The 26967-nt window shown below is 42.5% G+C and overlaps 1 protein-coding gene across 12 annotated transcripts in view; it reads left to right on the forward strand.

Moving 5' to 3' along the window:
* The window catches only part of ASAP1 (ArfGAP with SH3 domain, ankyrin repeat and PH domain 1), a 159268-nt gene that overhangs the window by 52165 nt on the left and 80136 nt on the right, over positions 1-26967 (forward strand). For all 12 annotated transcript variants that reach the window (XM_048507378.1, XM_048507388.1, XM_048507389.1 and 9 more), the window contains exon 3: positions 16883-16955. In XM_048507378.1, the coding sequence (XP_048363335.1) occupies positions 16883-16955 (73 nt within the window). The remainder of the gene's footprint in view (positions 1-16882; positions 16956-26967) is intronic.

Consider the following 26967-nt stretch of genomic DNA (forward strand, 5'->3'; position numbering starts at 1 on the left):
TATGCACCGAAGAAAATAGAGGAAGAATAACACATTCAGCATTTTGTTAGGACATTATTTTCCAAGTATTTGTAGGAGTAAGGTTATCCGTTGGCATTAGCACAGCATGCCTAGTATTCTCTGATGCTCTTTGGCATGGTCTCTGGTATTTCATGGAGTATGCAATGGGTAAATAATGTTCTTTAATGGTTCATGTATTTGAAGTGTGAACTATTAAAGAACCATGAATGAACATATCAGATAGTCATTTTGCACATGCATGTTCTTGCTAGCTGATACAATAAACTAATTCAAGTAGAACTACTTGGTTTTCTGTGAAGCTCAACAAATTAAAGCCTTGTTTTGGTCCCCCCCCCCCCCCTTGGAATTATTTCACACAATATAAGACACACGTGGCTTTTGTAATAAATTATTGATAGTACTGGTGCTTGAAAAGAGCAGTCCTGTGCAGAGTTATTCCAATTCAGATTTCAGCAGAATTAGATTGGGATAATGTTGCGGCGGATTGCACTTATGAATTATCTAAAGTGATGCATTTCATAGGAATAGAACTTGTGTGGGAACAGCTCAAAACATCATTATATTATAAATATTTTAGAACGTTTTAACAAATTAATCAAGTTCTTTTCACGTAAAAAAACCTGCAAGTACAAAAAAATGAATTTGCCGCAAAACCTCATTCAAGGCTCTGAGTGCTTCCACCTTGTGAGTTAAGCTTGTGGTACTCTCCATGGCTCACATTTGTAATTATCATCAGCCAAAAAAGCAACCGTTATATTCATCCCTGGCAGGAGACCTGCAGCTTGCTTGGTTCTTCAGAAGTAGCTATTTCAAAGTAGGAACCACTTGCCAATGACAAGCTCCATTAGGTCCCTTGCCCACTTCTTCAAACATGTAGGTGTTAAATGGGGAACTAGTGCTGAGAAGAGGCACCTGTGGCATGTCAGAGAGCCATAGGTGGCTCCTGAGTCAGTGGGTGAATGTCACTGATTAGACCGATGCTGACCTTTGACAAGACCCTTTCTGTGGTGGTGACCTGCTCTATGGAATGCCCTCCATAGGACACTATACCCAGGATCTATAAGATCCACGTTGGAATTCCTCCCCTGTCATCAAAACGTGTTGGTTTACCTTGTTCCAGTTACTCTGAGCCAAACTCAATGGGATGGTGAACTCCATGTTGGCCATAATTTCTCCCTCTCGTTTAGTGTGGCTGGCTGTCTCAGCTCAGTGTACCTCACAGGATAGTTTCTTTGATGATAAAATGAATAGAATAGAATAGAATAGAATAGAATAGAATAGAATCTTTATTGGCCAAGTGTGATTGGACACACAAGGAATTTGTCTCCGGTGCATATGCTCTCAGTGTACATGAAAGAAAAATACATTTGTCAAGAATCATAAGGTACAGCACTTAATGATTGTCATATAGGTCTAGTAAGCAATCAGGAAACAATCAATAGTAATGAAAACATAAAATGTAAAATTATAAATTAAAATAAAATAAAATGTCAGCACAGGCTATAGTCATACAGTCATAAGTGGGAGGAGAGATGGAGTAATAGGAATGATGAAAAAAAGTAGTTACGCAGTAATTATATAATAAGTATATAATAAATAGTTTAACATTATCGAGGGAATTATTTGTTTAACAGAGTGATGGCATTCGGGGAAAAACTGTTCTTATGAAGTAGGGAACAGTGTTGTAAGCTGTGTCGGTTTGCCAGTGGAGGGAAGAGTATGCTATAAATTATCTTAATAAATAAAACTTGAGTAGATGCCCATTTTGCATCTAGTACAATATTTGTTTTCCTAAGTCTGTTCATGTGTGCATCACATAGCGGGACATTCTTATGCTCAGAGATGTTACAGGGCCTGCAAATAGAGCCCATTGCCCAGTCATCAAATATTGGGTTTTGTTCCTTGTTGTTTGTCATGCAAATAGGAGAGAGTATAAATTACCAAGAATTGGAGTGCACTGTTGTTATAATTAGAGGAGAGTACCAAACAGTGACTTTGTAATCTGCTTTTCACTAACATAGTGTTTGAATAGAAACCTGGACTGTTGTATATGTGCTAATGATTATAATAAAAGGCCGCCTTCCTAGCCAAACATTCTTGCCCATGGCTGTAAAAGATTTTGAGCAATGCATGACTTGTGTCAATGTGAGCATATTAACAATTGTTCTCTCTTTTTCCCCTGTAAATTGAATGACCAAATTGAAATCTTTAGAAATGCTATAGGCTAAACAAGAGGCAAAGTAGTTTCTAGGAAAGCTACTTAAAATCTTTTGATCTTTCTGTTTCTGAAGTGATGCCCCGTGGAGATAGTTGTCCTTGAATAAAAAATAGGTACATGTGGTACACTAGTATGTCCTTTCAGAACTAGAAAAAACCCTTTATATTGAGCAAACAATGGTTATTGTATTGGCACCCTTGGACAGAAGATTATGCAGTAATTTGGAGTAACAGCATTCAAGTCTTCTAATTTTACAGGTCTCTATATTGTTTTATTCAACCACTGAGCTGGTTCAAAAAGATGCAGCTAATGCATTTAAATTAATAAAACATCTCAAATTTTATTTTGCCACATTCAATTCCACATCTGGCTCTCAAAGAGATCTCCCCAGCAAAGGTGGCTTTTCCTCCACGGGGAACTAGCATCGGTCTTTTCCTTAACTACCCTTGCTGACCCTCCTTGATCTTCCCTCTGCATTGCAGCTGTACTGTTGCCTCCCTAAAGACTTTGCTGTTTCTCTACCTCTTTTCCCTGAGCAGGGTATTGTAGGCTGGCAGTGAGGCTTCCTTATATGAAGTACTTATTATAGTGCTATGAGGAACTAAACGAATTTTCTTCTGTCCCCAGCTCTTGAGCATCCTACATAATTCTCCCCATGTGCAAAGCAAGGGTTTTGCAAATCAAGACAGACACATCTTTTTATTATTATAGATTTAATTCATGTAGACCCTGCCCTTTCTCCTCAGTGTACACTAAATGGCTGTCATCATTCTCCTGTTTGCCATTTTGTCCTCACACCAACAACCCTGTGAGGTAGGTTAGGCTGAGTGTGTGTGACCAGCAAAGGAACATCTGGGCCAGGATGTTCCAACTTTGTTCATTTTTGGCAGTCCAGCCCCATGATCATCCTGGAGTTGGTGGCCACTTCTGAGACTTGTAGAGTTATTTTCTGTCGATGATTTATCCATGCCATGAATGGATAGATGTAGATCTTTTTATTATTATAGCTTGATAGTCAAACATTTGTTTTGGTTTGTTTTTGCAAAGTGTGTTATTTTTGAAAGGGAATTCCTAGTTATCAGAAGCTACTAGTTAAATGCTCACTGTGTATGGCAGTCAGTCAGTTGTGGGAGGTGACCCCAGTGGAACTCAGATAAATTAATAAAGCATAGTGGATTTCATTGAACACGATATCATTTGAAAAGACGCCAAGGAGAAAATTAGGAAAGTACAACTTCACTGGATGCACTCTTTTCACATTCCTTAGTCACTGACTCTAGGAAGTCAGCCTGTATATTACTATGTAAAACACACTTCAAATTAAACTGTGGGGCAAGTTAAACCTGTTAAATATTATGTATTGAGGCATATGTGGAATGTGGAGCTGTAGAAGATGAAGGGTTGACAACTAGATCATGTCACTCAGTCATTTTGGCTGTGCCCTTTTGTCTGGTGGATGTGAAGAAAAGAAATGGAAACATCTGCATTTTTTACAAGTCTAAAATTAATGGTTTACAATAGAACATGAACAGTTCCTTTCCTTAGCAACTGTGAGGTCATCTGGACAGTTTTATTTTATTGTGATTTAAAATTAAACAGCTTTAAGCAGTGGACATAATAATGTCCCCTGTTCACACAGATGTCAACATACATTCTTTCAAACTGCCCGCTAAACTTTTTCAGATGTTGAGGAGAATATGGTGACCCCTGGTTGCCTGAAGACCAGACACCTTTATATGTTTGTGTGTGTGTGCGTGCGTGTGTGTGTGGTTTAAATCTGAACCTAATATATGTGTGTGCGTGTGTGTATATGGTTTAAGTCTAAGCATCTTGCTTTGCAGTAATGAAGTAAGATCAATATTTATGATAACAAATCTTTATCAGAAAATGCCTTTACTTTAAATCTTCGTCTCTTCAGCTAATTTCTCAACACTTGCAGTTTAAATGAGTATTGGTGGTTATAAGTGATTTCACAACCCAGTTATTGTATTGTCGAAGGCTTTCACGGTCAGAATCACTAGGATGTTGTGGGTTTTCTGAGTTTCTTCAGATGATCTTATAAAAGTTTAGCATGCAGTTTGAAAATACTACTGGAACAAGGCCATACAGCCCAGAAAACCCTCAACATCCATCCCAGTTATTTTTCAGGAATCGCAGAGCAACGAAATATGTGGGCATTCTTATCAGATGAATGGCTTCACAGCTTCCGTGCTTTTTCTTCTGTCAGGCTGTGAAGTTTTTGTGACGTAACTTCTATGTGAATTATTAACATTTGTGAGAACTGTTGACATTCTCTACATTTATTCCGCAAAGTAAGCCCAGTTCAAGCTTTACCCTCTCCGCTGATCTTCTGTGGTTGGCTCCCATTGCATCTGTAAAGCCCGTGACTATTCCTAGTGGGAACTCAACGAGGAGGCCAGCAATAATAAGTGTATTCATACTCATGTTGCTCATAAGATCAAGGGAATCAGCAGTGGGTGTCAAAGCACTTTTTCCCTGGCAAGGTTGGCACTTGTCACCATCAGCTCTCCATACTTGGACGCAGCCATGCAAATTGCTGCTTGCATTACAAATGCAGTTTTGCCCCTTCTGCCTTCCCACTGCAGCCTCCCAACCCACATGGCTGTTCATTTGCACAGACCCTGCATCCCCAGGAATTAGATCCATATTCAGGAACCTCTGAGCCACAGCTTCTGCCACAAAAAAAAATATCAGCACTACTCTCTGCCTGAGGGAAATTGACATAACAGTTTCAGCAGAAGTGAAATTGACTTAAGTGTTATGACAGTGACAGAGGGCTACTATACGAGACATTTTAAATGAAGGGGAAAGAAATGTGGTACAAAACACACAGATCTGAACGTCTGTTGGCCCGTCTTCCTTGGGAGTAGAAATGCTGGAGATGGAGATTTGGGGGCTTGTAAATAAGGCCACATGTACCTTAGAAATTGCTTGTAAGATTTTATTTCTAGTAAAGTGAACGCATGGAAGGGGAGAAGTAAGGAATACCTTGCTGGCATCAGCCAAATTACTTCCTGGATAAATTTATTGTCTTCTTCTTGTAGGAATAAATAGCCCTATAGGGCAGTGGTGGCGAACCTTTGGCACTGCAGATGTTATGGACTACAATTCCCATCAGCCCCCTTATAGCATGGACAATTTATTTTATTTATTTATTTATTCGTTCCACTTTTATACCGCCCTCCCCCAAGGGGCTCAGGGCGGTTTACAACATAATATAAACAAACGGATAAAGCAAAATAAAATAATGTTAAAAATTCATCAGATTAAGAATGCAGCGTTCTAAATTCATAATCAATTTAAAAACAGATGGCGTTAGACCATTAACTCCTCAACTCCTCTGAGAGGAGGGAGACTTGGGCGGATCTCAGGTTGTTAATGGGCACCTATCCCAGCAGCCGGCCTCCCCAAAAGCCCGGCGGAATAACTCAGTCTTGCAGGCCCTGCAGAACTCGTTTAGGTCCCGCAGGGCCCGGACAGCTGGTGGGAGAGCATTCCACCAGGCAGGGGCCAGGGCCGAAAAAGCCCTGGCCCTAGTGGAGGCCAGCCGCATCATAGAGGGGGCGGGGATCTCCAGTAAATTGGCCTCTGCCGAGCGCAGAGACCGACGTGGGACATATGGGGCCAGACGGTCCCTGATTGGCCATGCTGGAAGGGGCTGATGGGAATTGTAGTCCATAACATCTGGAGTGCCAAAGGTTCGCCACCACGGGCCTAGGGTCAATACAACCAGAATCAGTGCATGATACCCTTGCTTAGTTTGTTTCTGTTGTGTATTATTATATATGATGCAACTGATAGGCTTTGGGAGGTGCATTCTGTGAGTCCCTGCATGGAGGAATAAATGCCATAAATAAATTAAAAAATGCCATAAATAAATTAAAAAAAATAAATACAGTTGCTGTGCTTTGTGACAGAAGACAGTCAGACTGATGATAGACTTTGAAATACACTTTCCAGGTTTTCTCTGTTTTATTGATATCTTTATAGATGTTTATCCTGTCTTTCCAAATAATCTTGTTCAAGTCAGAATACAAAAGAAAAAAGCATAGGTGGTAATAAATAATCATATTAAAAATTCCTGTCAATAATATACTCCAGTTTCCCCACATCGAAGAAAACTATGGGACCGCTAGAGCTTATGGCCGCATGGTGGTGGATCTGCGTCTGTAGAATAATGGAGGGAAAACATTAACATCCCCCCCCCCCCGCCAGATCATGGTGCCTTCAGGGATTTAATGGATGTGATATACCATGCTGGAAACAAGAACTCTGCCCTATTCCGAAATTATGCTTGAAAGTCAAGCTGCCCTTTCCTAGCAGAGTTCTGTTATTTGCTTTCCTGCTAATTGTTGCCATCTGTGTCAAAGCGGAGGGCAGATTGTGGAAGCTCTGTGTGTGGAGAGCTTGTTTCAAATTGTGAACAATAGGTTAGAAAGATGGGAGTAAGCTGGCATTTCCTTCTGCTTCTAGTGATGGCAGCCGAACAGTGAAGGTTTCCTCCACAAATGGACACCCATTATTTGTGTGGTAAGGAAGAAGACAGGTAGTAATTATGGTGCTTAGCCTGATTGTTCCTCCTAGTGAGTGAGTATCCTTTCTCTCTCTGAGAAGACACCTTAAATCTGGATTACTCCCACTGCCTGCTCAGTGGGGCAGGGCTAACTTCTATAGGTTTCTTTTTGTCTCTGGTTCCTGCCAGGATCTTGTCCAGTTTGTCTCTGAATAATCTCCCATATTGAAAAGGATAAACCGGCACAGTGAGCTTGGAATGAAGATCTGCTTGCCAGACTCTCAGCCACAGAGATTTTTTCCTTATCCCTTCTTCCCTTCTATCTATGTCTTATCTCCTCCCCATTAGTTTTGTGGTCACTCCCATCAACATTTAATTGTAAATGCTACCAAGAAGACGAGGCTACTGAATTTAGATGAGACTGAAGTGCACCTCCATATTGTGCAGTTACATTTTAATCCTAAATTTTAAGCTATTTATATTGTATTCATTGTGACATTTTTATATATTGGAAACCACCCTGAACCCGAAAGGGGAAGGGCAGTGTAGAAATTACGTAATAAATCAATACAATTAAGAGCACACCTTGGGATGGAAGACGCCACCTTTGAACAGGTTGCAGAGGTCATAATATCGCGTGATTCTTCGGCTAAGAATGTCACTTCCTTCAGGAGTCGGTTGGGTCCTTCAGCTGTTCTTTTGTTAGCACTGGGAATGAACTGGCTCAGCTTTCTGGCTTAAATGATTGAGGCCCTAGAAATCAAGGCTGCTGTGGCTGCTGCTCTGATGGTCACTGTCGTGACCTTTTCTGGCCAATAAATGACTAATGCAATAAAATGACAAGGGAAGGCAGATGATATACCTATACTTTCTCTAAAATAGCTGCTCTTCCCTGTTACCTAACATTTTCCTATGCAATAACATAGTTTTCAGCTTATTCTTGTTAATGTTCTGTGTATGCTATATCCTTCCTGTCACTGATCTAGCTTGGGAAGCACACAAAACTGAGTTTTAGGGTTTCCCATGCAGGAGACAGGAAATGACTAATTTAGCCCTGCCTCCTTGAGCAGCTAATGGAAATAACCCAGATTCAAAATGCCCTCCTCACCTCAGAGCAGAAGGAATCCCCACAATGAGGATCCAAGGTTCTGTTTTCTTGGTTTTCAGTCTTCCCTGTGAGATAACAAGCAGCACGAGCTCCACCAATCACAGGACTGACTTCCATTTCTGGCATGGGTTACCATGCTGGGATTCAAAAAAAGCAGAAGGTCTTGTACCCAGAATTCTGTGCAGGAAGAACAAAATGGTGCCCAAGAAAATGCTGAAAATGCTGCTGTTGGTGAAGCAATAACTCTGTTTTGAGTGGCATGGAGTTCCTAACAATACATGGTAACTTATGCGTGAGTTGTCAAGATTAAGGTAGATTCATGTCTAATTTCACTGAGAAAAACCTGGTCATAGATTCCAAAGCTAGTATTTTAAAAGATTAAGAAACACACAGTTGTCATTCTGTAACAGATTATTCCCCTCTTGATGAATAACAGAAAATCCTCCCCTACTTTTCCTTTCCTCTAATGACAATGTAAAAGAATTATTCCATCCCATGATTATCAAAAGATCAAAAATACATAGGCAACAGGGTGCGGAAGGAAGCACTTTCGCATATGGTGCAATCCCAGCGAAATCTCCTTATCGTGCTTGTCTTCCATATGTTCCTTTTGGAAACACAGACTTCTTTTTTTTTGTTCTGCATACCTAACAATAAAGCCTGGTTCAGTATACTATATACGGTATTTTAGTATAACAATTCAGAGTATTTCTGAAAGTGAACATTATGATGATCCTTATGATTTTGTCCACAGTTAATGCCATAATGTGTATGATTATACACTACTGAGCATTCACATTATAAAGTTATAAACTATCTCTAAGCCCGTTAACCAGCCAATTGCACCTTTTCCCACCCCTATTCGTGTGTGTGGTTGATTGCCTCACTTCCTGTCCTTGATAGCTGAAGGATAATTTTGCTATTCATCAGCAGTGCGCTATAAAATACTGCGAATGAACAATATGTGTGATTATATTAAATGGAAATTGTACACTATGCCATTAAGAATTAGCAGCAAAACAGTCTCCAGCTTTTCTGCATTTTATAATGAAGAGGTTCTTTCATATATCTCATATGCTAGAATTTGGGTTTAATTTCTCAGAAATATTTGCACAAGGAGTTGGTGGAGCCAACCCTTTCCCATATTTATCCTCCTCCAGCAGCTTGCTATTTATCCTGAAAATCCTGAGTGACAGTTGGCACATCAGTTGTGATGCCTCCCGAAAAAGGGTAATCTTGCCACAGTCATCCATGCTTCAGTAATGAGTCCAGGCTAGACTCTTATAATGCAATATCAGCTGGGCTCGCCTAGAATACAGTAGCAGGTTGTGATCAGGGACTCATTGCTGTATGTGTATTTCAACAACAACAACAAACCATGTTTCCCCGAAAATAAGACCTACCCCGAAAATAAGACCTATCATGATTTTTCAGGATTTTTGGCTTAAAATATAAGCCCTACCAGTAGTTACAGATCAGGATGCTGTGATCCAGCAGGGTCCCTGCCAGTGAGGATGCATCTTGCATCACACATGTCGGGGAAGCATCAGGGCTGCCGAGAGCCCGCCTTAATGAATTGTGAAGGTACCGTATTTCTCCTAAAATAAGCCCTGATGCATCTTTTGGTGCAAAAATTAATATAAGACCCTGTCTTATTTTCGGGGAAACACAGTATATAAAAGGCTGCTATCAAATTGCAGTGAAGTCATGGTGATGCTAGAACCATTAGAGCTTAAGGATCTTCAGTAGCTTCCAGCTGGTTTCCAGACACAATTCAAGGTCCTGCTTCTGACCTTTACATCAATTTCACCAAACTCCTAGTTCCATAATCTAGACCAGTGGTTCTCAACCGTCCTAATGCCGCGACCCTTTAATTCAGTTCCTCATGTTGTGGTGACCCCCAACCCTAACATGTATCCAATTTACAGATGGAGAACACTGATGCAGAGAGTCTTAGGCGACCCCTGTGAAAGGGTTGTTCGATCCCCAAAGGGGTCCCCCAGATTGAGAACCACTGATCTAGACCCGTATTTGTCAATGAAAATTTCCTGACCCTCAGGATTTTTCAGAGCATGAAACAGGCTCCTGGGGAAAAGGGGCACAGCTAATGACCAGATTCACAAATTTGTCTCCTATCTTTTCCACAAGATCTAAATATGGAGGTTCACTGAGCATCTAAAAATTAGAGAATTGATTTTAAAACTGTTTATTAATCACCCTTTAGTAAATTGTAATTCTGGATCAAGTGGGAGCAGTGAGATCTGGCCCTCTTACCATGCCTTCCTTTCCTTGGTAATGCTACCCTAGCCTCTATTTTTAATCCATATTGTTTTCTACAAATGACCTCAAGGATATATATGTGATGCATCTGGGTTAACTTATAACTATTATCTCCTTGTTTCCCCCCAGTTACCCATAATCATTCATTGAAAGGACTGGAGTGGGGGTGAAGAAAGCAGCTTATAATTAGTACGAAGTTAGGGTTAAAGTATATTAAAGGGTGGCTGATCTGTGTCAGAGGCATATGGGTATCCTCTCAAGGCATACAAGCAAGATACTTAACTTAAGGCACTTTGCTGAACTGGGACCATGTTGGGTGAGAGGAGACCGACTATAAAAGCAGACAGAAGCTACTGAGTCTTAGAATTTCAGTATCAAGACGTCCTTCAGCAGGGCAGCTGGCAAGTGCTTTTGGTAATTAGGAAAAGATCCCTATTCCATTACTATTTCAGACCTAGGGTTTGTTTGTTTTTTTGGAAAAAAGTTACATTCACTTATTTGATGATGACCTATCCTAGTAACTTGAATGTTAATTCTGCCAGACCTTTCAGTAGGTTTTGATACCATCAGCAGAAGTAACCTTCTGAAATAGTGGGCCAAGTAGAGAGTTGGTTTCATGGTTCTGTCTGTGGTTGGCCCACCGTGTTGAGGACTATGGCAATGCTACTTCACCTACTATGTTTCCCAGGGTCCTATTTTTTCCTGTGAACATAAGAACATAAGAACTAGCCTGCTGGATCAGACCAGAGTCCATCTAGTTCAGCACTCTGCTACTCGCAGTGGCCCACCAGGTGCCTTTGGGAGCTCACATGCAGGATGTGAAAGCAATGGCCTTCTGCTGCTGCTGTTGCTGAGCACCTGGTCTGCTAAGGTTTGTTAGTAGTTTGTTTTCAGTCCCAATTCAAAGTGCTGGTTGATCCTTCTTGATCTGAGATTGCAAATGCCTTAGCAGACCAGGTGCTCGGGAGCAGCAGCAGCAGCAGAAGGCCATTGCTTTTGCATCCTGCATGTGAGCTCCCAAAGGCATCTGGTGGGCCACTGCGAGTAGCAGAGTGCTGGACCAGATGGACTCTGGTCTGATCCAGCAGGCTGTTTCTTATGTTCTTATGATTGGCAAAACCCAGCATAGTCTATCTGCCAATATATGAAGATCAGTTGTTGCTTTTGCTTTATCTTACTTCATTTACATTCCACATTTCTTCTCAGTGGGGACCCAGAGTGGCTTGCATAATTCTCCTCTCCATCATCATTGGAGGGGGTCCACCATGTCCTTTTTAACAGAGAAGTAAAGTGAGACATTTTCTTCCCTTGGGCTATCTGTCTGTCTGTCCCTCTCCCTAGCTTCCTTCAGGGGCAGCTGAATTTGGCCAGTCGCTTTTTGGCTAGTATTCTTATCCTCCTCTGAATGTTTATTGTGTTACTATTTGATGCGGAACTCTTTTTATTGATTTAGAGTTGCCTAGAAGCCCGGAGGGAAATGTCCTGTCCTTTAGCAAGAGGCTTAATGTGAGGAAGTAAGCAGGTGAATGTTTTCATAGCATGGAAGTAAATAATACTGGCTCGTAAATAATATCCCATTAAGCCTGTATTACAGGGACAGAGATGTTTTTACTTCAGGCCATTGGAAACCCTATTATTAATGGTGTTTTGTTTTGTTCTAAGATGCCTTAAGCACATTTTTGAAGAAGTGGAATACAAACATTTTATATAAATAAGTGTGCAGTTCCACAGAAAATGTGCAGTTCCTCATTAAAAAAAATACCTATTTCCATGGTTCACTCTCAGTTAAAATTAAACACTTTCAGAAGGCAGCACCCAATACAACTAGCAAATCATAGCAATTTACAGAAGTTACTTGGTTAGGAACTAAGCATGTTAGGAGACACAGGTCAGCCTCTGATAACAGCAGCTCTGAGTCTTCTCCTCTTCCTTTCTAGTAATGCCTGTAATAAAAACAAAACACATGAGCTTAGTATGTGTTACTGTAAAAGAGAAGAGATGTGTGACTGCTGTTTTCAACTGCAGCCACATCTCCAAAATAATCAAATACCTGCTGAATCATTGGCACATCATGTTCAGGCTTCTGTTTCACACACTAGCTAACAGAACCTAAATAGACCAGGGCCTTTCCTGAATTTTTCCTCCTAGCACTGGCATTTGGAATTTGACAACCTCTGGATGTGGAAGGTCTCTTTAGTCAGCATGGCTAGTGACCACTGATGGATAACCCTCCATGAATAGGGTTGCCAACCTCTAGATAAAACCTGGAGATCTCCCAAAATGGCATACCATTCCTTCAACAAAATGGAAAAGGCAAAGCTGCCAAAAATCTGCCAGAACTGTGGTACGTAAGGCCTTTAACAAACACAGCTAGATGTAAAAGAAGCTGAAAGCTAAATAATACATCTGTAATATTAACTACACCAGGTATTTAAAAGTATTTTAATGTTCGTGTTGCAAAAAAAGAACAACCTACATCAGAAAAAAGAGGGAAGGATAATACAGGCTTATAAAATGGTACATGCTATGCATAAAGTAGAAAGAACTCCCCCTACGCACGCAAAAACACACACACACACACAGTGGTGGGATTCAGCAGGTTTGCACCACTTTGGCAAAACCGGTTGTAACTCAGGGCATCCAATGAAGTTATCAGGCAACAAAATCAGTTCAGAAAAAGGAAGGCTTTCTTTACTCCACGAGTAACTATGTTGTCCAATTCACTGCCAGACAGGTTGCACAAATTAATTCATTTATTTAGGATATTTCTATTCTGCCCCTTCAGATTCTACTTTGAGGTAGTTTACACTTAAAATAATATAAGAACAAGACATTAAAAATAATACCTTGGACACAAAAAGCATAAAAGTTGCCAACTCTGGGTTGGGAAATTCCAGGACATTTGGGAATGGAGTCTGGGCACCTCAGCAGGGTATATAGAGTTCATTCTCTAAAAAGCAACCATTTTCCCAAGGGGAACTGTAGTCCAGAGATCAGTTGCATTCTATAGTATGATTGTTTGCTTTTTGAAATTTTGCAGATTTACAGTGCCATATCAAGGCTTAAGTAGTTCTTGATAGTAAATCCCAGTATTTAATTCAGGATCGGGAGTGTATCTTCTAGAAATGATTTTTACTGCCCTACAAAAAACTAGGCCAAATTCAAGGGATTGTCACTTCCAGATTAAAATGTTATATCAGTACATATAAAAAAGCGATGGATTACAGGTTATTTTTTCTGTCTTTCTCTTTTCCAGAAAAGCGAATGACAGGGAAGCATGAATTTATGCATGCATAGCCTTACCACGTTTGATATAGTATATTTATTTTACAAAATCTGTATCCCACTTTTCTTGCCCTCACAATGGTCACTAAGGCAGTAAACAATTAAAAACATATATGACAAAACCATTAAACTCAAGTCCTTTTCTCGGTTGTTACAAGCTTACTCATTTGCTAAACAAGCAGTTAACTATTTCAGAAGGTCATTCTCAATATCCAGAGCAATAAGTGGCAATAGTATTTTTGTTGATGATGATGATAGTCAACTAAACTATCTCAGAGCAGTTTGTTTTGGGTTGCTCCTCTATTGTTGTTGTTTTTTTGTACTGAACATCCAGTCTGATGAACATTTCTGGGAAACTTGAAAGTTTACTTATTATGTAAAATTTTGGTCAATACTAATTAAAAAATTGTTCAATTTTTGGATTTTTCCCCCTGTGGATCAACACTGTTAGTTACATGGAATTTTTATCTAGATGTGGTACACTGTGGTAGTCAGCTGTTACAAAAGCCTATGGCATTTCACAAGCAGTTTTAAAAGTAACACCCAATCCAGACTGTGTGTGGGGGGAGTTCAGTTCCGCAGCAGCTGGGACAGGTTGGCAGAGGTGTCGCTGCACTGCCTCCCAAGGAGTTTCAGGAAGCGCTGGGTGGAAGAAAATTCAAAAACCCTCCTGCCACCTGAATATCCGCATAATCCAAAGAGGCTTATGCCATACTTTTAGGTGGTGTAAATCTATGACCAAAGACTGAAAGCCCAGTGGAAGCAGACTAAAGTTGGCTCCACCCCCAGGAATAGCCCTGGTCTGCCCCCTGCTGCACCAGCATGTTCTTCTACGCTGGTATGGCTGCAGGGTCTGGGCACCAAGGGTGGGCAAAGACACTGGCATTCACCTGCGCCACTCCCAGCATTACTTTTTCCCCCCACCCTCTGGAATGGGCTGTAAGGCACTTGTTAAACATTTAATTTAAAATAATATAATTATTTTTAGTATATTTCTGGGAAAGAATTATCAAACAACTTATTCAAAACCTGGGAAATTGGCAGACCATTTCTAGCGACTAAGGGCAACATAGTATTGTTTACGTAGTAATGTTTTAGCCTCTGCTGCGTATCCATGAAGACTCCTTCCTTGAAATGGACTGGAAGTGTTAAGTCACTTTATCCCTGACACTAGACACCAGACACCCGACAGATGGTAACATTTGCAAATAGTTGTTGACCTGAACCAGATTAGTTTAGTGACCTAGAGGTGAAAGGCTGTCTGTCCCATTAAAATATCCCATCAGATGCCAACTAAACTGCACAATCAATGAGAATCAAGATTGTTTGCTTATACTTTGGTTCACATTGCAAGTTCTGTTTGGATTGGTATAAATGTTAGCAGTTTTGCTTTCTGATACAGGCTGCTAAAACTGCAAAAGTATCGGTTAAGGTTTTTAAAATGTGTGTACTTCATAGAGCATTTATTGAAACAGTGGTCAGAGTTTATTGCTAAATGAAAGTTCGTGTTACTGACATTGCAGGAATTCATAATTTGTTAGTTTGGAAAATATATCCAGTTCTTAATTGTCTGTGTCAAGGCTTAAGTGACTTTTGCTCACAGTCTGAGTATTATTGTTTCATACTAGTGAGATCTATAAATTAAGTCTTTAGAAACAGTGCCACTTTTTTGTATTTAAAGATATTATTGGAATCTGATAAATGTAGCTTTAAAAATGGATGTACATTTTTTGAGTTCCTGAAAAATATGTTCAAAGCTGACGTAGCATTTCAATTTTTCTATAAAATCAGCTAACAGTTATATATTCATTTAGAAATGACGTACAAGATTATACTGAAAATTCAGTGACTATTCTAGAAAAAATATAGCTAAATTAAATTCACTTGTCTCACCATATAAGCCCATGGTCTTATCCAGCCAGCTGATTGCTTTGTAAAAGATCACTTTAGACAGAATCCAGGAATAATTTTTGCAAGACTAGTAAACCCTTCTGGTTATTATCTGGAGAAAGCTTGAATAATTGATCTCTTAATTTTTTAAGGCTTACCGTGACGGTAATTGGAGACTATTGTTCTGTTATACTGTCTATAAGTAAAGCATGTCTGTAGTAAGAATATAGTAAGAATATTTTAATCAATAATTTTATCTTTGCCCAATGCATGGTTCCTCTTTTTGTGGAAGTTATGGAGGTTATTTTAAGGAATGTTTTTGGCTAGCCTAAAATTTGCAAGCATTTTTAAAAACTTCTGTTTTTTAATTATTTCTAGGTGATCAGCTCTTTAACTTTTCTCATGATTTTATTAGAGCTATGACAGCAGTGTTGTAGTATTAAATAAATATGTGATAATCCTGATTATCATCCCCCAACAAAAAGCTAACCTCTAATCCAACTTCCTTCTGATTTCTCATCATTTTAATATTGCTTTAATTGATCTGACTGTGAATAAGTTGATCCTGTGTGTGTATAAGCTGTATATCTTGAGTGCTTTTAAATTTGTAACTTGTGAATTTTGATCTCTTTTATTTTTGTTAATGGGACTGTTATCATTTATGTCTTTGCACCTTGTTGTAGAATTGCCACTTTGATGCTATAAGGTAGGGTATAAAGAAATGAGTTAAATAAATAGCTCCTTTTAATTAAATGTTGGAGGTTGGAACCAGTACAGGGAACAGCGCTAAGAAATGAATTGATCAATCTCCATTGGATGGCGTGTCCTTAAAATACAAACAAGCAGTGGCAAGAACTTCAAGAGAGTGTGTTTTTGTGTCGTGTCACAGAATATATCATGACGTGAAATGATAAATAAACTTTGTACTTCTACTGAAGATCACCAATATAATAAGACCATTCCTGAAAATACAAGCGTCCATAACGCTGTCATGTTGGCTGTGGAACCTGGGAAGTATCAATCCCTGATCTAATAGTTTTCAGACCAACTTTTTTCCTTGGCGGATTTTCTCTGTAGGGGAAAGATGGCACTGTCAACCAGCCCTTCTGTCTGCACTGCCTTTTACCCTGCTTTTATCGGTCTGCCATAATACTAACTGAATATGAAAACAATTCTCTCTATAGGAAAAATGTGACTTGTAAGCCAGCACCATTTCAGCCATGATAACATGTAAAAATGTTGTGAACTCGTGTTTATCAGATTTCCAGTTGAACTTAGCACCTTTCTCTAGTCCTGTCACAACCATTTCCCAGCATCTGCCTTGAGAACTCTTCAGTTCAGAGTCCTTTAATTGATTTGAAGGGGCTGAGTGACTGAAGACCTACCCAGAGGATAATACCCGGAGTGGTTCTTCAGTGCTTTCCGCTCTTGAAAGTATTTCTGCGTTTGCTTACGAGAGTCTCATGTTTGGTGTTCAAGCATAGAATGAAAATAGATGTTGGCCTGACCTTGACCATTTCTCTCTGTCCCATTTTTTTTTAAACAGGCATTAGATCAGGACAGAACAGCACTGCAGAAAGTGAAAAAATCTGTAAAAGCGATATATAATTCTGGGCAAGGTAAGCTTTGTTTCTCTTAATGACAACAGCTCCTTATCTGTGTTTTTGTCCTTGCTGTAGTCTTAACATTTAAATAATGTTGTTTATTCTGTTTTTAAACTTTTATATTCTCTTGGAGGCTCGGGGCATCTTGGTGGGTGATTCTCCACCCCCAATTCAGGGAGGCAGGAAACAGAATTTCGTCACTTCCTGTCCAGGCTTGGCATCCATTTTAGCCAGTATTTCTTCTGCCTAGACAGGGAGTGCACGGAATTCTTGGTCCTGGTACCCAATTCCTGTCTATTCTTCCTTCTTTTCGTCTCCTGTCCAGTTTTGTCACTCTTGTTGTATCCCTTTTCTGTTACCTCCCTCCTCCGTTTGTCTAGTGTGACTAGTTTGGGAGTTAGGGCTAAGGATAGTTAGTACCTTCCCTCAGGGAATTCTTCCCGCCAAAAAAAGAGAATACCAAAATGGCCGACGGCCGATTTTCTCCTCCGGCAGGATTTCACAGATCTGCCGCAGAGGCTACTAGAGCCTCCCTCAAGCCCTCTAGTAAGGCTACCAAAAATAAAAAAAATTCTAAAGGGGAGACCTCGAACCGTCCAGATCCTCTGCAGAGCCCCTCAGACAGAGTTCGCCCAAACCGCCAAATGCTCTCTCTCCCTTCACCGGGCGCGGGAACAGCCGCCTGACAAGCGGCTGCAGATCGGGCGCCCGCCGCTTCTTGAGCAGCCCCAGCGACGCGGAGTTCTCGGCTCTGCCGATGCTTCGAAGCGTAGCTGGCTCAGGCGGAGAGGGAACCCCCGCCCGCATTCAGCGCAACGACGGAGTCAAAGCGCAACAACGGCGGCTTGCACCCACGATGCTTACTCAGTGCAAGACATTGACGCACCTCCACCCGAGCAGGCAAAGAGACCCGCGCCTTGGCGAAGGGGAGGAGGAGCAGTTCATACTATGGAGGAGGGAGGGGCGGGCGCTGTTCAGCCATTTAACTGGCAGTCATTAACTCCCGCGGATTTTGCAGCCTTCTTAAATAAGACCATCGAGGACAAGCTGCAAAATCTTCAGTACAGCGGATTCAGACCCCCAGGGGAACCTGAGATCGTGACAGCGCCCCAACATTATTTACATGGGCAGACTAGGGGCTACCCTAGGTCCCCATTAGATGGCTCAGGCACGTCCCTCCAGGGACCCTTTGGAGGGCAATTGCAGCCTTCAGTTCAGGGCCTGACCTATGCCCCTCCCCTGTCTGGGCACGCTAGGGGTTACCCTAGACCCCCCAGTTCTTACCCAGGGGCTAACTAGGGGTTACCCTAGAATCCCCATGGAAGATCCCCTGCAATTCCCTCAGGAAGAGGAGGGCAGTGGTGATGAGGATGAAGGACAGCACTCTCCAGTGCATTTTTCTGATTCTGAGGAGGTAGATGTGAGTTCTTCAGAGACCTCTACCAGGTGTTTTAAGGATGAAGAGCTAGCTCTCCTAATCACCAAAACCATTTCTGCCCTGGAATTGCAAGATACAGAAGATGCCCAACTGCCGAAGCCTCTTCATCACTTCCCCCGATTAAAGGCTGTCCCAAGGGAAGCAAACAGTTCCTCCCACAGGAGGAAGCTCCCAAAATGGTCTTTCCGATCCCTGAATTCTTTCTTAAGAAAATTATAAAGAGTGGGAAGCGCCAGCCTCCAACAAACACTCAATTTCAACGGCCAAAAGACGATACTTGGTCCCAGAATATGTGGATTCCATCCTAAAGACTCCTCCTGTGGATGCCCCCGTTGTTGCCACCCAATCTGGAGGACTTCTAGTTAAAGAAGGTGAGGGCAGCATCAAGGATGCCCTTGATAAAAGAACCGACACCATGCTCAGGAGATCTCACGAATCCCTGGCTACCTCCATGAAGGCCATTGCCCCAGCATCTACTGTGGCCAGGGCCCTTCTGGTTTGGGCCAACAGAGTCCTTGATATTCTGCCCCTAGAACTAACGGCAGCTAGGGAAGGGGTTGATCGTATTAGAATGGGCGCAGCATTCATTGCAGATGCTTCCTTCGATGCGCTGGTGTTATCGGCTCGATCCATGGCCTCTTCCATAGTGGCCCGGCGTAATGCCTGGATTAGAGCCTGGCAGGCAGATACCCAATCTAGGAACATGATTACCAGCTATGCCTTTCAGGGTAATACCTTGTTTGGCGACGAATTGGATCGCATAGTCGTGGAAACCAAGGATAAGAAGAAGACATTACCCAAATTCCTTCGTTCCGACAAAAATCAACCCTGGCCCAAAACGTCTTTTCGTTCTCAGAGAGTGTTGCCACGCACATCCAGAGATGGCAAGAACAACTCCTGGACTCAGAGAGAGGGTAGAAATTCCTCATGGTATCCACGTGGATCCGGTTCCTTTCAAATTAGAAGAGGAAACTTTAGGTCAAAATTCGATAAGAATACCAGAGGAGACGGAGCACCCAAGTCCTGACTCCCCCCAGGTCGGGGGACGTCTTCTACTCTTCCAGGAAAGCTGGAAAGGCAACCACGTCGATGCGTGGACTGCAGAAGCCGTCTCCCTAGGATATGCCATAGAATTTCTTTCTCTGCCCCCAACCTTCTTCCTTCCTTCTCCTCTAAGCAACAAGAAGGACAAAGCCAAACGAACTCTGGAAGCCGTAAAACACCTCCTGACGATAGCCGCCATAGAAGAGGTACCCAAGACAGAGATGTTCTCCGGGCACTACTCGCATTTCTTTACGGTCCCCAAAAAATCCGGGGACTGGAGGGCAATCCTGAATCTTCAAAGAATCAACAAATTCATCAGACCCCGCAGATTCAAAATGGAATCCCTCAGAACCATCTCAGAGGCCCTCAGGAGCGGGGATTTCATGACATCTCTGGATCTTTCGAGGCATATCTTCATGTACCCATAAGACCTTCTCACAGGAAGTTCCTCAGGTTTGCGGTGAACAACAAGCATTACCAGTTCAGGGCTCTTCCCTTTGGGCTGGCCTCGGCCCCGAGAGTTTTTTCGAAGATACTGATAGCACCCATCACTCTCCTCCGTCAGCAAGGGGTCCACATCCACCCCTATCTGGACGACCTTTTAATTTGCTCACGGTCCAGGGAACAAGCAATCCAAGATCTGAGTTTGGTCAGACAAACCCTACAGACACACGGTTTCATCATCAACATCCAAAAGAGCTCCTTAAAGCCAACACAACGTCTAACTCATCTAGGAGCCATCATAGACACGAACAAAAACGCTCTCTTCCTCCCAGAGGAAAAAATAAACAACATTCAAAGAATGATAGGAATTCTTCTACAATCCCAATCTGCATCTCTTCTCTTTCTAGTAAAGATTCTGGGAACTCTCATAGCAACCATCGACCTCACCCAGTGGGGAAGGTTCCACGCACGTCCACTCCAACAGTTTCTCCGTCCCTATCAACAGGACATAATTCACAAGAGGGACAGAAAGATTCTGATTCCGCAACTCCTGAAATCCCGGCTCCGCTGGTGGATGTGCAAAAAGAATCTTATTCAAGGCAAACAATTTCTCCATACGTCTCAGATCCAGATCTTCACAGACGCAAGCCTATCGGGCTGGGGAGCCAGCCTGCAAAACAAATATGCACAGGGAAAATGGACACGCAATCAGTCCTGTCTGCCCATCAACGTGTTGGAGGTCAAAGCGATCTTCCTAGCACTCAAATCATTCCAGACCTCGGTTTCCAATCAACATGTCTTAATCCGCACCGACAACATAGCGGCAAAGGCTCATATCAACAATCAAGGGGGGGTCAAGATCCTCACGATTGCACAGGGAAGTGTCCAGCATTCTGACCTGGGCAGAACACAACATCAAGAGCCTGAAGGCAGAACACATTCAAGGAGTTCTGAACCTACAAGCCGACTGGCTGAGCCGGCAATCCATCTCTCCGGCAGAATGGGCACTGAACAAGAAGATTTTCTGGACCATCACACAACACCTCGGGGTGCCATCGATCGACCTCTTCGCAACGGCACAAAACACACAGTTGCCACAGTTCATGTCCAGGTACTTTCATCCCAAAGCTCTTGCGGTAGATGCTCTGACCAGTCCATGGCCGCCAGTTCTTCTGTATGCCTTTCCGCCCATTCCTCTTATACCCAAACTACTTCGAAAAATCATCGAAACAAAAGCTCAGATCATCCTCATCGCACCCAATTGGCCGAGGAGACCGTGGTTCTCCGCAATACAAGAACTGTCAACATGTCGGCCGTTCCACATTCCAGTCTCGCCAACTCTGCTCCATCAGGGTCCGCTTCTGCACCCCGATCCGGGATGGTTCCATCTGACCGCTTGGCGCTTGAGCGGAGACGTCTGACAGACAAAGGTTATTCAACAGCGGTAACAGACACCCTTCTAGCCTCAAGACGTCCTGCGACCGTGCGCATCTATAACTACACCTGGAAGGCTTTTGTCAAATGGTCTTCGACCAGACAGATAGATCCTGAACATCCTTCCCTGGTATCGGTGTTGGAATTCCTACAAGACGGCTTCCAAGCGGGTCTGCGTTCCAACACCCTGAGAAGACAAGTCGCCGCCTTGTCCACTGTATGGCAAAAGTTCCAAGGAATTTCAGCCTCACAACATCCGGATGTCATCAGGTTTCTTAAAGGCGTTCAACAGTCACAGCCACCTACATGCCATCGCTTCCCATCATGGAAGCTAAACTCGGTCCTTTCAGCTCTAACAAAGTCCCCCTTCGAACCGATCCAGACTATTCACTTACGTTGGCTAAGGATGAAGACACTATTCTTAGTGGCCATCACATCGGCCAGAAGGGTATCAGAATTAAGGGCCCTTTCCATTAACCCTAATTTGTGCGTCTTCCACGACGACAAGGTGGTCCTTCGCACAGATCCCACCTTCAAGCCCAAGGCATCCTCTTCCTTCCATTTGCAACAGGACATTATTTTGCCATCTTTTTGTCCTCGCCCAAACCATCCAAAGGAACGCTTATGGCACAACTTAGACGTCAGACGGTCTCTAAAAGCTTTCATTATACGCACCGAATCGATCAGAAAGTCTCAGACTCTCTTCATCAACACAGCTGCCCCAAACCTAGGCATGCCCATGTCAGCGGCTTCCATTAGTGCTAACATTAAGAGCTGTATCGTGGAAGCCCATAAGGCCATGAACATTTCAGTTCCGGCTGGCATCACAGCGCATTCCACTAGATCAGCAGCCACTAACGCAGCATTCAGACATAGCGCCTCAGTGGAACAGATCTGCAAGGCAGCCACTTGGTCGCCTTCCACTTTTGTTAGACATTACAAGCTTAATTCATGGGGTGCAGCTGACACAGTGTTCGGGCGTAGGGTTCTGGAACACATTATAGATGCTTAACGACAACCCACCCTAATTGGGGACACTGCTTTGGGAGGTCCCACCAAGATGCCCCGAGCCTCCAAGAGAACGGTCCATTGGTTCACTTACCGTGAAGGGCCCTTCTCTTGTAGGCGAAGGGGCATCTTGGCCCTCCCAGCGAGTCGTTAGCATTTATCATGAGTCTCAGTCTCTGTATATATATTCAGTTATGAAAGGTTAGTGTTTAAAATACCTTCTCTAGGACACTTGTCCCTGTAGTTGATGTTCTTCTTACGACTAATGTTGTTCTGGAGTTATTTCATTGTTGTTTACGTTATCTTTGAGGGACCTTTTTCACTTCATGTTTCCCTTTCTGGACTGCTCGGTCAGTCGAATACTGGCTAAAATGGATGCCAAGCCTGGACAGGAAGTGACGAAATTCTGTTTCCTGCCTCCCTGAATTGGGGGTGGAGAATCACCCACCAAGATGCCCCTTCGCCTACAAGAGAAGGGCCCTTCACGGTAAGTGAACCAATGGACCGTTTCACACTCTACCAAAGTGCTTGAAGTAACTTACTGTGAGAAAATTAAAAACAGTATCCAGTAATCATAAAATATGCAAGACTCCAGCATACAGCTCAGGCAAGACAGTGCTTATGAACCTACCTGACCACCACAGTCCTCTTTGGAGGCCCTGCTTTGGGTGCCTTCACCTGCTGAGATTAGGGAGCTCGCAACCCAGGAGAGGACCTTCTCAGTCATGGCCCCTAAACTCTGGAACTCTCTCCCCAGAGAGATTTGCCTATCCCCTTCTGTTACCATTTTCTGGCAGCACGTGAAGACTTTTTTGTTCCATCTGGCATTGTTTCGGTAATAACTTCTTCCTGTCCAATGTTTGAATTGTTTTACGTCTTCATATGTATTTTTAGTTCTGATTTTAATTGTTTTAATGTTGTTCTTTGTGGTTGGTTGTAAAATGTGATTTTAACAGGCATGTTTTAATTTGTTAGCGTCCTTGACCCTTGTGAAGGCAGAAAGGCGGAATATAAATTATTTGCAACAGAAATAAAACAAAACATACCTGGATAAAATCAGATAGGTGGAACTTAAATAGAAGGGTTCTTCCGGCACTCAAAAGGTCCTAAATCCTGTCCCAGATGAGCCTCCGAATCCCAGATGAGCCTGCGAGGGAGGGGGGGCTTGAAAGTGTTGGCACTGCAACAAAAAGGCCTGTCATCGATGCCAGTCTACTGTTCCCTTGACTGTGGTGGCTTACAGAGCAGGCTTTCTCATGGGGATCTCAATTGGAAAGGGAACTTGAATGGGGAAAGGGTGTCTTTCAGGCCTCTGCTGCCAGAAACAAACCAGTCGGCAGTAAAGGTCTTCTAAAAGTGACGATCTGCAGTCCTGGTAACTTAGACCCGTCGATCATATTCGAGACCAGTTGAAGCTTCCAAACAGTTTTCAAAGATTGCTTTAGCTTTTATCTGTCTGCGAAGAATGGATTTGGAAGGCTCTGGGTTGAATCCAGCCAGCTTTTCACTCATCCAGTTTCCGCCCTCATTACTACAAGCCCCCATCTCACATGGCTTTTGTTCATGCAAGTTGCTTAATCCCTAGTTCAGCCTTTTTTCACTGGTCCTTTCTCACCCACAGAAAAAGGTGGTTGGATCCAACCCACTGTCTTCATTGCTTCTTTAGTCAGTTCACCAAATTTCCTTTGTACAGGAGAAGGATAATTGAATAAAAAGGTTATAGCAACAAATCTGTATTTTGTGGCAGGATTCAAACATGACTTGGCAACTTTCTGGCTGGATTCTTTCCCCCCTTCATTGACAGTATAATCAATTGCCAACAGGACATTTACGTGACAGAATATTAAATTCATATACATAAGGCCTGGAGAAGGTGGAATGGTCTGTGTGTATATCCTGTGCTATAGCTCAGGAATCTGTCTATCAACAATAGCAGGCAGAGCTCTCAGGGAAGTATATAAACCAGAATATGACGGTGATAATCATCTCCTGTTATTTGTTCTTGCTGGCAGGGATTTGTTGTCTCTGAGAATGGAAGTGTCACATCCAGCTGTCAAGAGAGTTAGTATACCATCAGAGATAAGAGCCAGAATTTTCAAGAGCATGGAAATTCCTAGTTCACATCTTACGCCTCCAATAGAGTGAGTGGTTGCTTTAGTCAAACCACTCTCAGCCCCTGGTTTGTTAAATGGGAATAGTAATATTGGCTAATTTGATAAAACCAAAGTAAAACTAACATGAGAACTACAGCCCAATCCAAAGGGGGAGGGGCACTTAGTGGTGGTCAAGGACAAAGTCTGCAGCTCTGCCTCCAAAGAGGCAATCAGTGGCATAGATGGCAGGGGAGAAGGAAAACTACGATGTTTTTTCCTGGGAAAGCCCATGGAAGCAAAAGACTTATGCAATGCTTTTTGGTGGTGCAAGTCTGCACTGCTGAAAAGGGGCATCCCTGGTTTGAAACTCCTCTGGGAATTTTCTTGAAATGCCCTCCTCTGCACTGGCTTTCATTGCTCCTGCCTAAGTGCCCTTACGCTGGCATGTGTGCCTCTGTGCATGGTTCTGGTGGCATTGATGCCAGCATAGGAGTCACAGTGCCTCCAGTATGGCTTCAGCCTTTGGATTGCAGCCTTTGGATTGCAGCCTGGGTCCCTTATAGCCAAACAATTTGACATTGAAAAAAGAAGCCCCCAAAATAGTTCCCTCCCCCCACCCTCGTCTCTCTTAGCTGATCAGCTGACTGGCAGTGAGTATGGGTGTTTTGGGGTTGGGAGAGGGCTCTAGATGGGTGGGGGAGCTCTAGACAAGGTGGGGAGGGTGTGGGAATGGGAGGCTGTTTCCAGGGACAGCAGGCAGCAAAGCGCCACTGCCCCAGCAGGTCCAGTTTGGGGTAGGGGGTTTGGGTTGGAATGTCAGGACAATGAACTTCCCACTTAGTGAGTCCTGCACACTGATTGATGAGAAGCGAGTCATTGTGACATTCCATCCCTTATTCAATTTTGTATTAGGATAGGTATTATCATCATGGCTAGAAGCCACTGACAGACCTGTTCCCATAGACTTCTTTTTGCTAAAAGTTACTTTTGCTACTGCCATTTCTCATCCAGCAATGAGTTTACGGGTTGATTTTGTATTGTGCGAAGATAAAGTTCTTCATGGTCATCTTTCTTCATGTTTACCATTTTCAGTGAATGATCATGAGTTGTGCATTTTGTGAGTGAACCATTTTTCCATATTTACTTGCGATTTTATAGACATCTGACATTTCCTTCCCTCCAGCACATTTTCCTATGCGAAGAAGTGCTTGGTTACTGTACAGAAATTTGTCTATGAAGTATTGCAGTTGCCCTTTTATTTCAAAAAAGATCATTGTGTGACATTAGCATCAAGAAGAGCCTGCACAGAAACTTAAGAAGAGGACATTCCATAAACTTTTAAAAACATAAAATGTGAATTCCCCCAAAGAAAATAACTGTTGTTTTGTGTGCACTTAAATTAAAAGGACTCTTTTTAAAAAAGCTGAGCATAGTTTTGTCTTAGCCATCTGCACGTACTTTTGTTTCTACTCCTAATGAATCACATCAGTTCAGCTTTAACTGGAAGGTTTTTTTATTGGAAAGGCTGGATCATCATAATTTTGAATTTATATTTTATGTTTTCTTTGGGACCTTTGGCGCAGAGTGATAAGCTGTGGTACTGCAGTTAAAGCTCTATGCATGACCCGAATTCAATCCCGATAGAAGTCAGTTTCAGGTAGCCGGCTCAAGGTTGACTCTGTCTTCCATCCTTCCAAGGTTGGTAAAATGAGTACCCAGCTTGCAGGGGATCAGACAACTGTGGGAGGCAGTGGCAAATCACCTCGTAAACATAGTCTGCTTAGTAAATGTCATGATGTGATGTCACCCCATGAGTCAGAAATGATCCAATGCTTGGACAGGAGACATTACCTTTACCCTTTTACAGAAAGTGAAATTGCCAGTGTTGGTGAATTCTCTAATTCCATTTACGAACGAGCACTCAGTTCTCCTGGATGGAGGAATCCATCTTGTTGGGTGTTCCCCACACTCAATCCGAGGGGCAGGAAGAAGATACTTTGGTCACTTCCTGTCTGGTGTTGCCGCCAAAAGTCCCCAGTATCTTTCCTGCCTCGTCTGAGGGTGCAGCAAAAGTAGTAGGCTCTGTACTTTTTGTGTGTATTTTGTGTGCATTTGTGAATCTTTGTCTACCTTGTGGGTTGTGGGGTTGTGAGGTGTTACCCTTCTCCTCCCCACTATCCATACTTGATTCTTGCCTGTTCTGTCTGGGGGGTTTGTTTTTCGGTACAAGTTAAACCAAAGGCTGTGCAACCATTATATTCAGTTAAACATAGTGGTTGCTCTGCCCTCATGTTTAATATTTGGCCTGTGCATTAAAAGAAAGTCTGTGCGGTTTGCAGAACTTTTCTTCACTGTTCACAATAAAGAAATCTGATGCTGCTAGTCTGACTTCATGAATAGTGGACTAGTTGTACAAGAATCTAGTAAGTTTAGTTATCATATCAAGAAAAGCGACTGATTTTTTTTTGTTTCCCGTTCTTACTCAGTGCAGTATTATAAGAGATCCTGACAAACAATAAAAGTATTTGATGCAGGGAACTGTAGGAAAAGGACATGGGCAGAGGGT

Source organism: Sphaerodactylus townsendi, linkage group LG09 (assembly GCF_021028975.2).
Source record: "Sphaerodactylus townsendi isolate TG3544 linkage group LG09, MPM_Stown_v2.3, whole genome shotgun sequence".
NCBI lineage: Eukaryota > Metazoa > Chordata > Lepidosauria > Squamata > Sphaerodactylidae > Sphaerodactylus > Sphaerodactylus townsendi.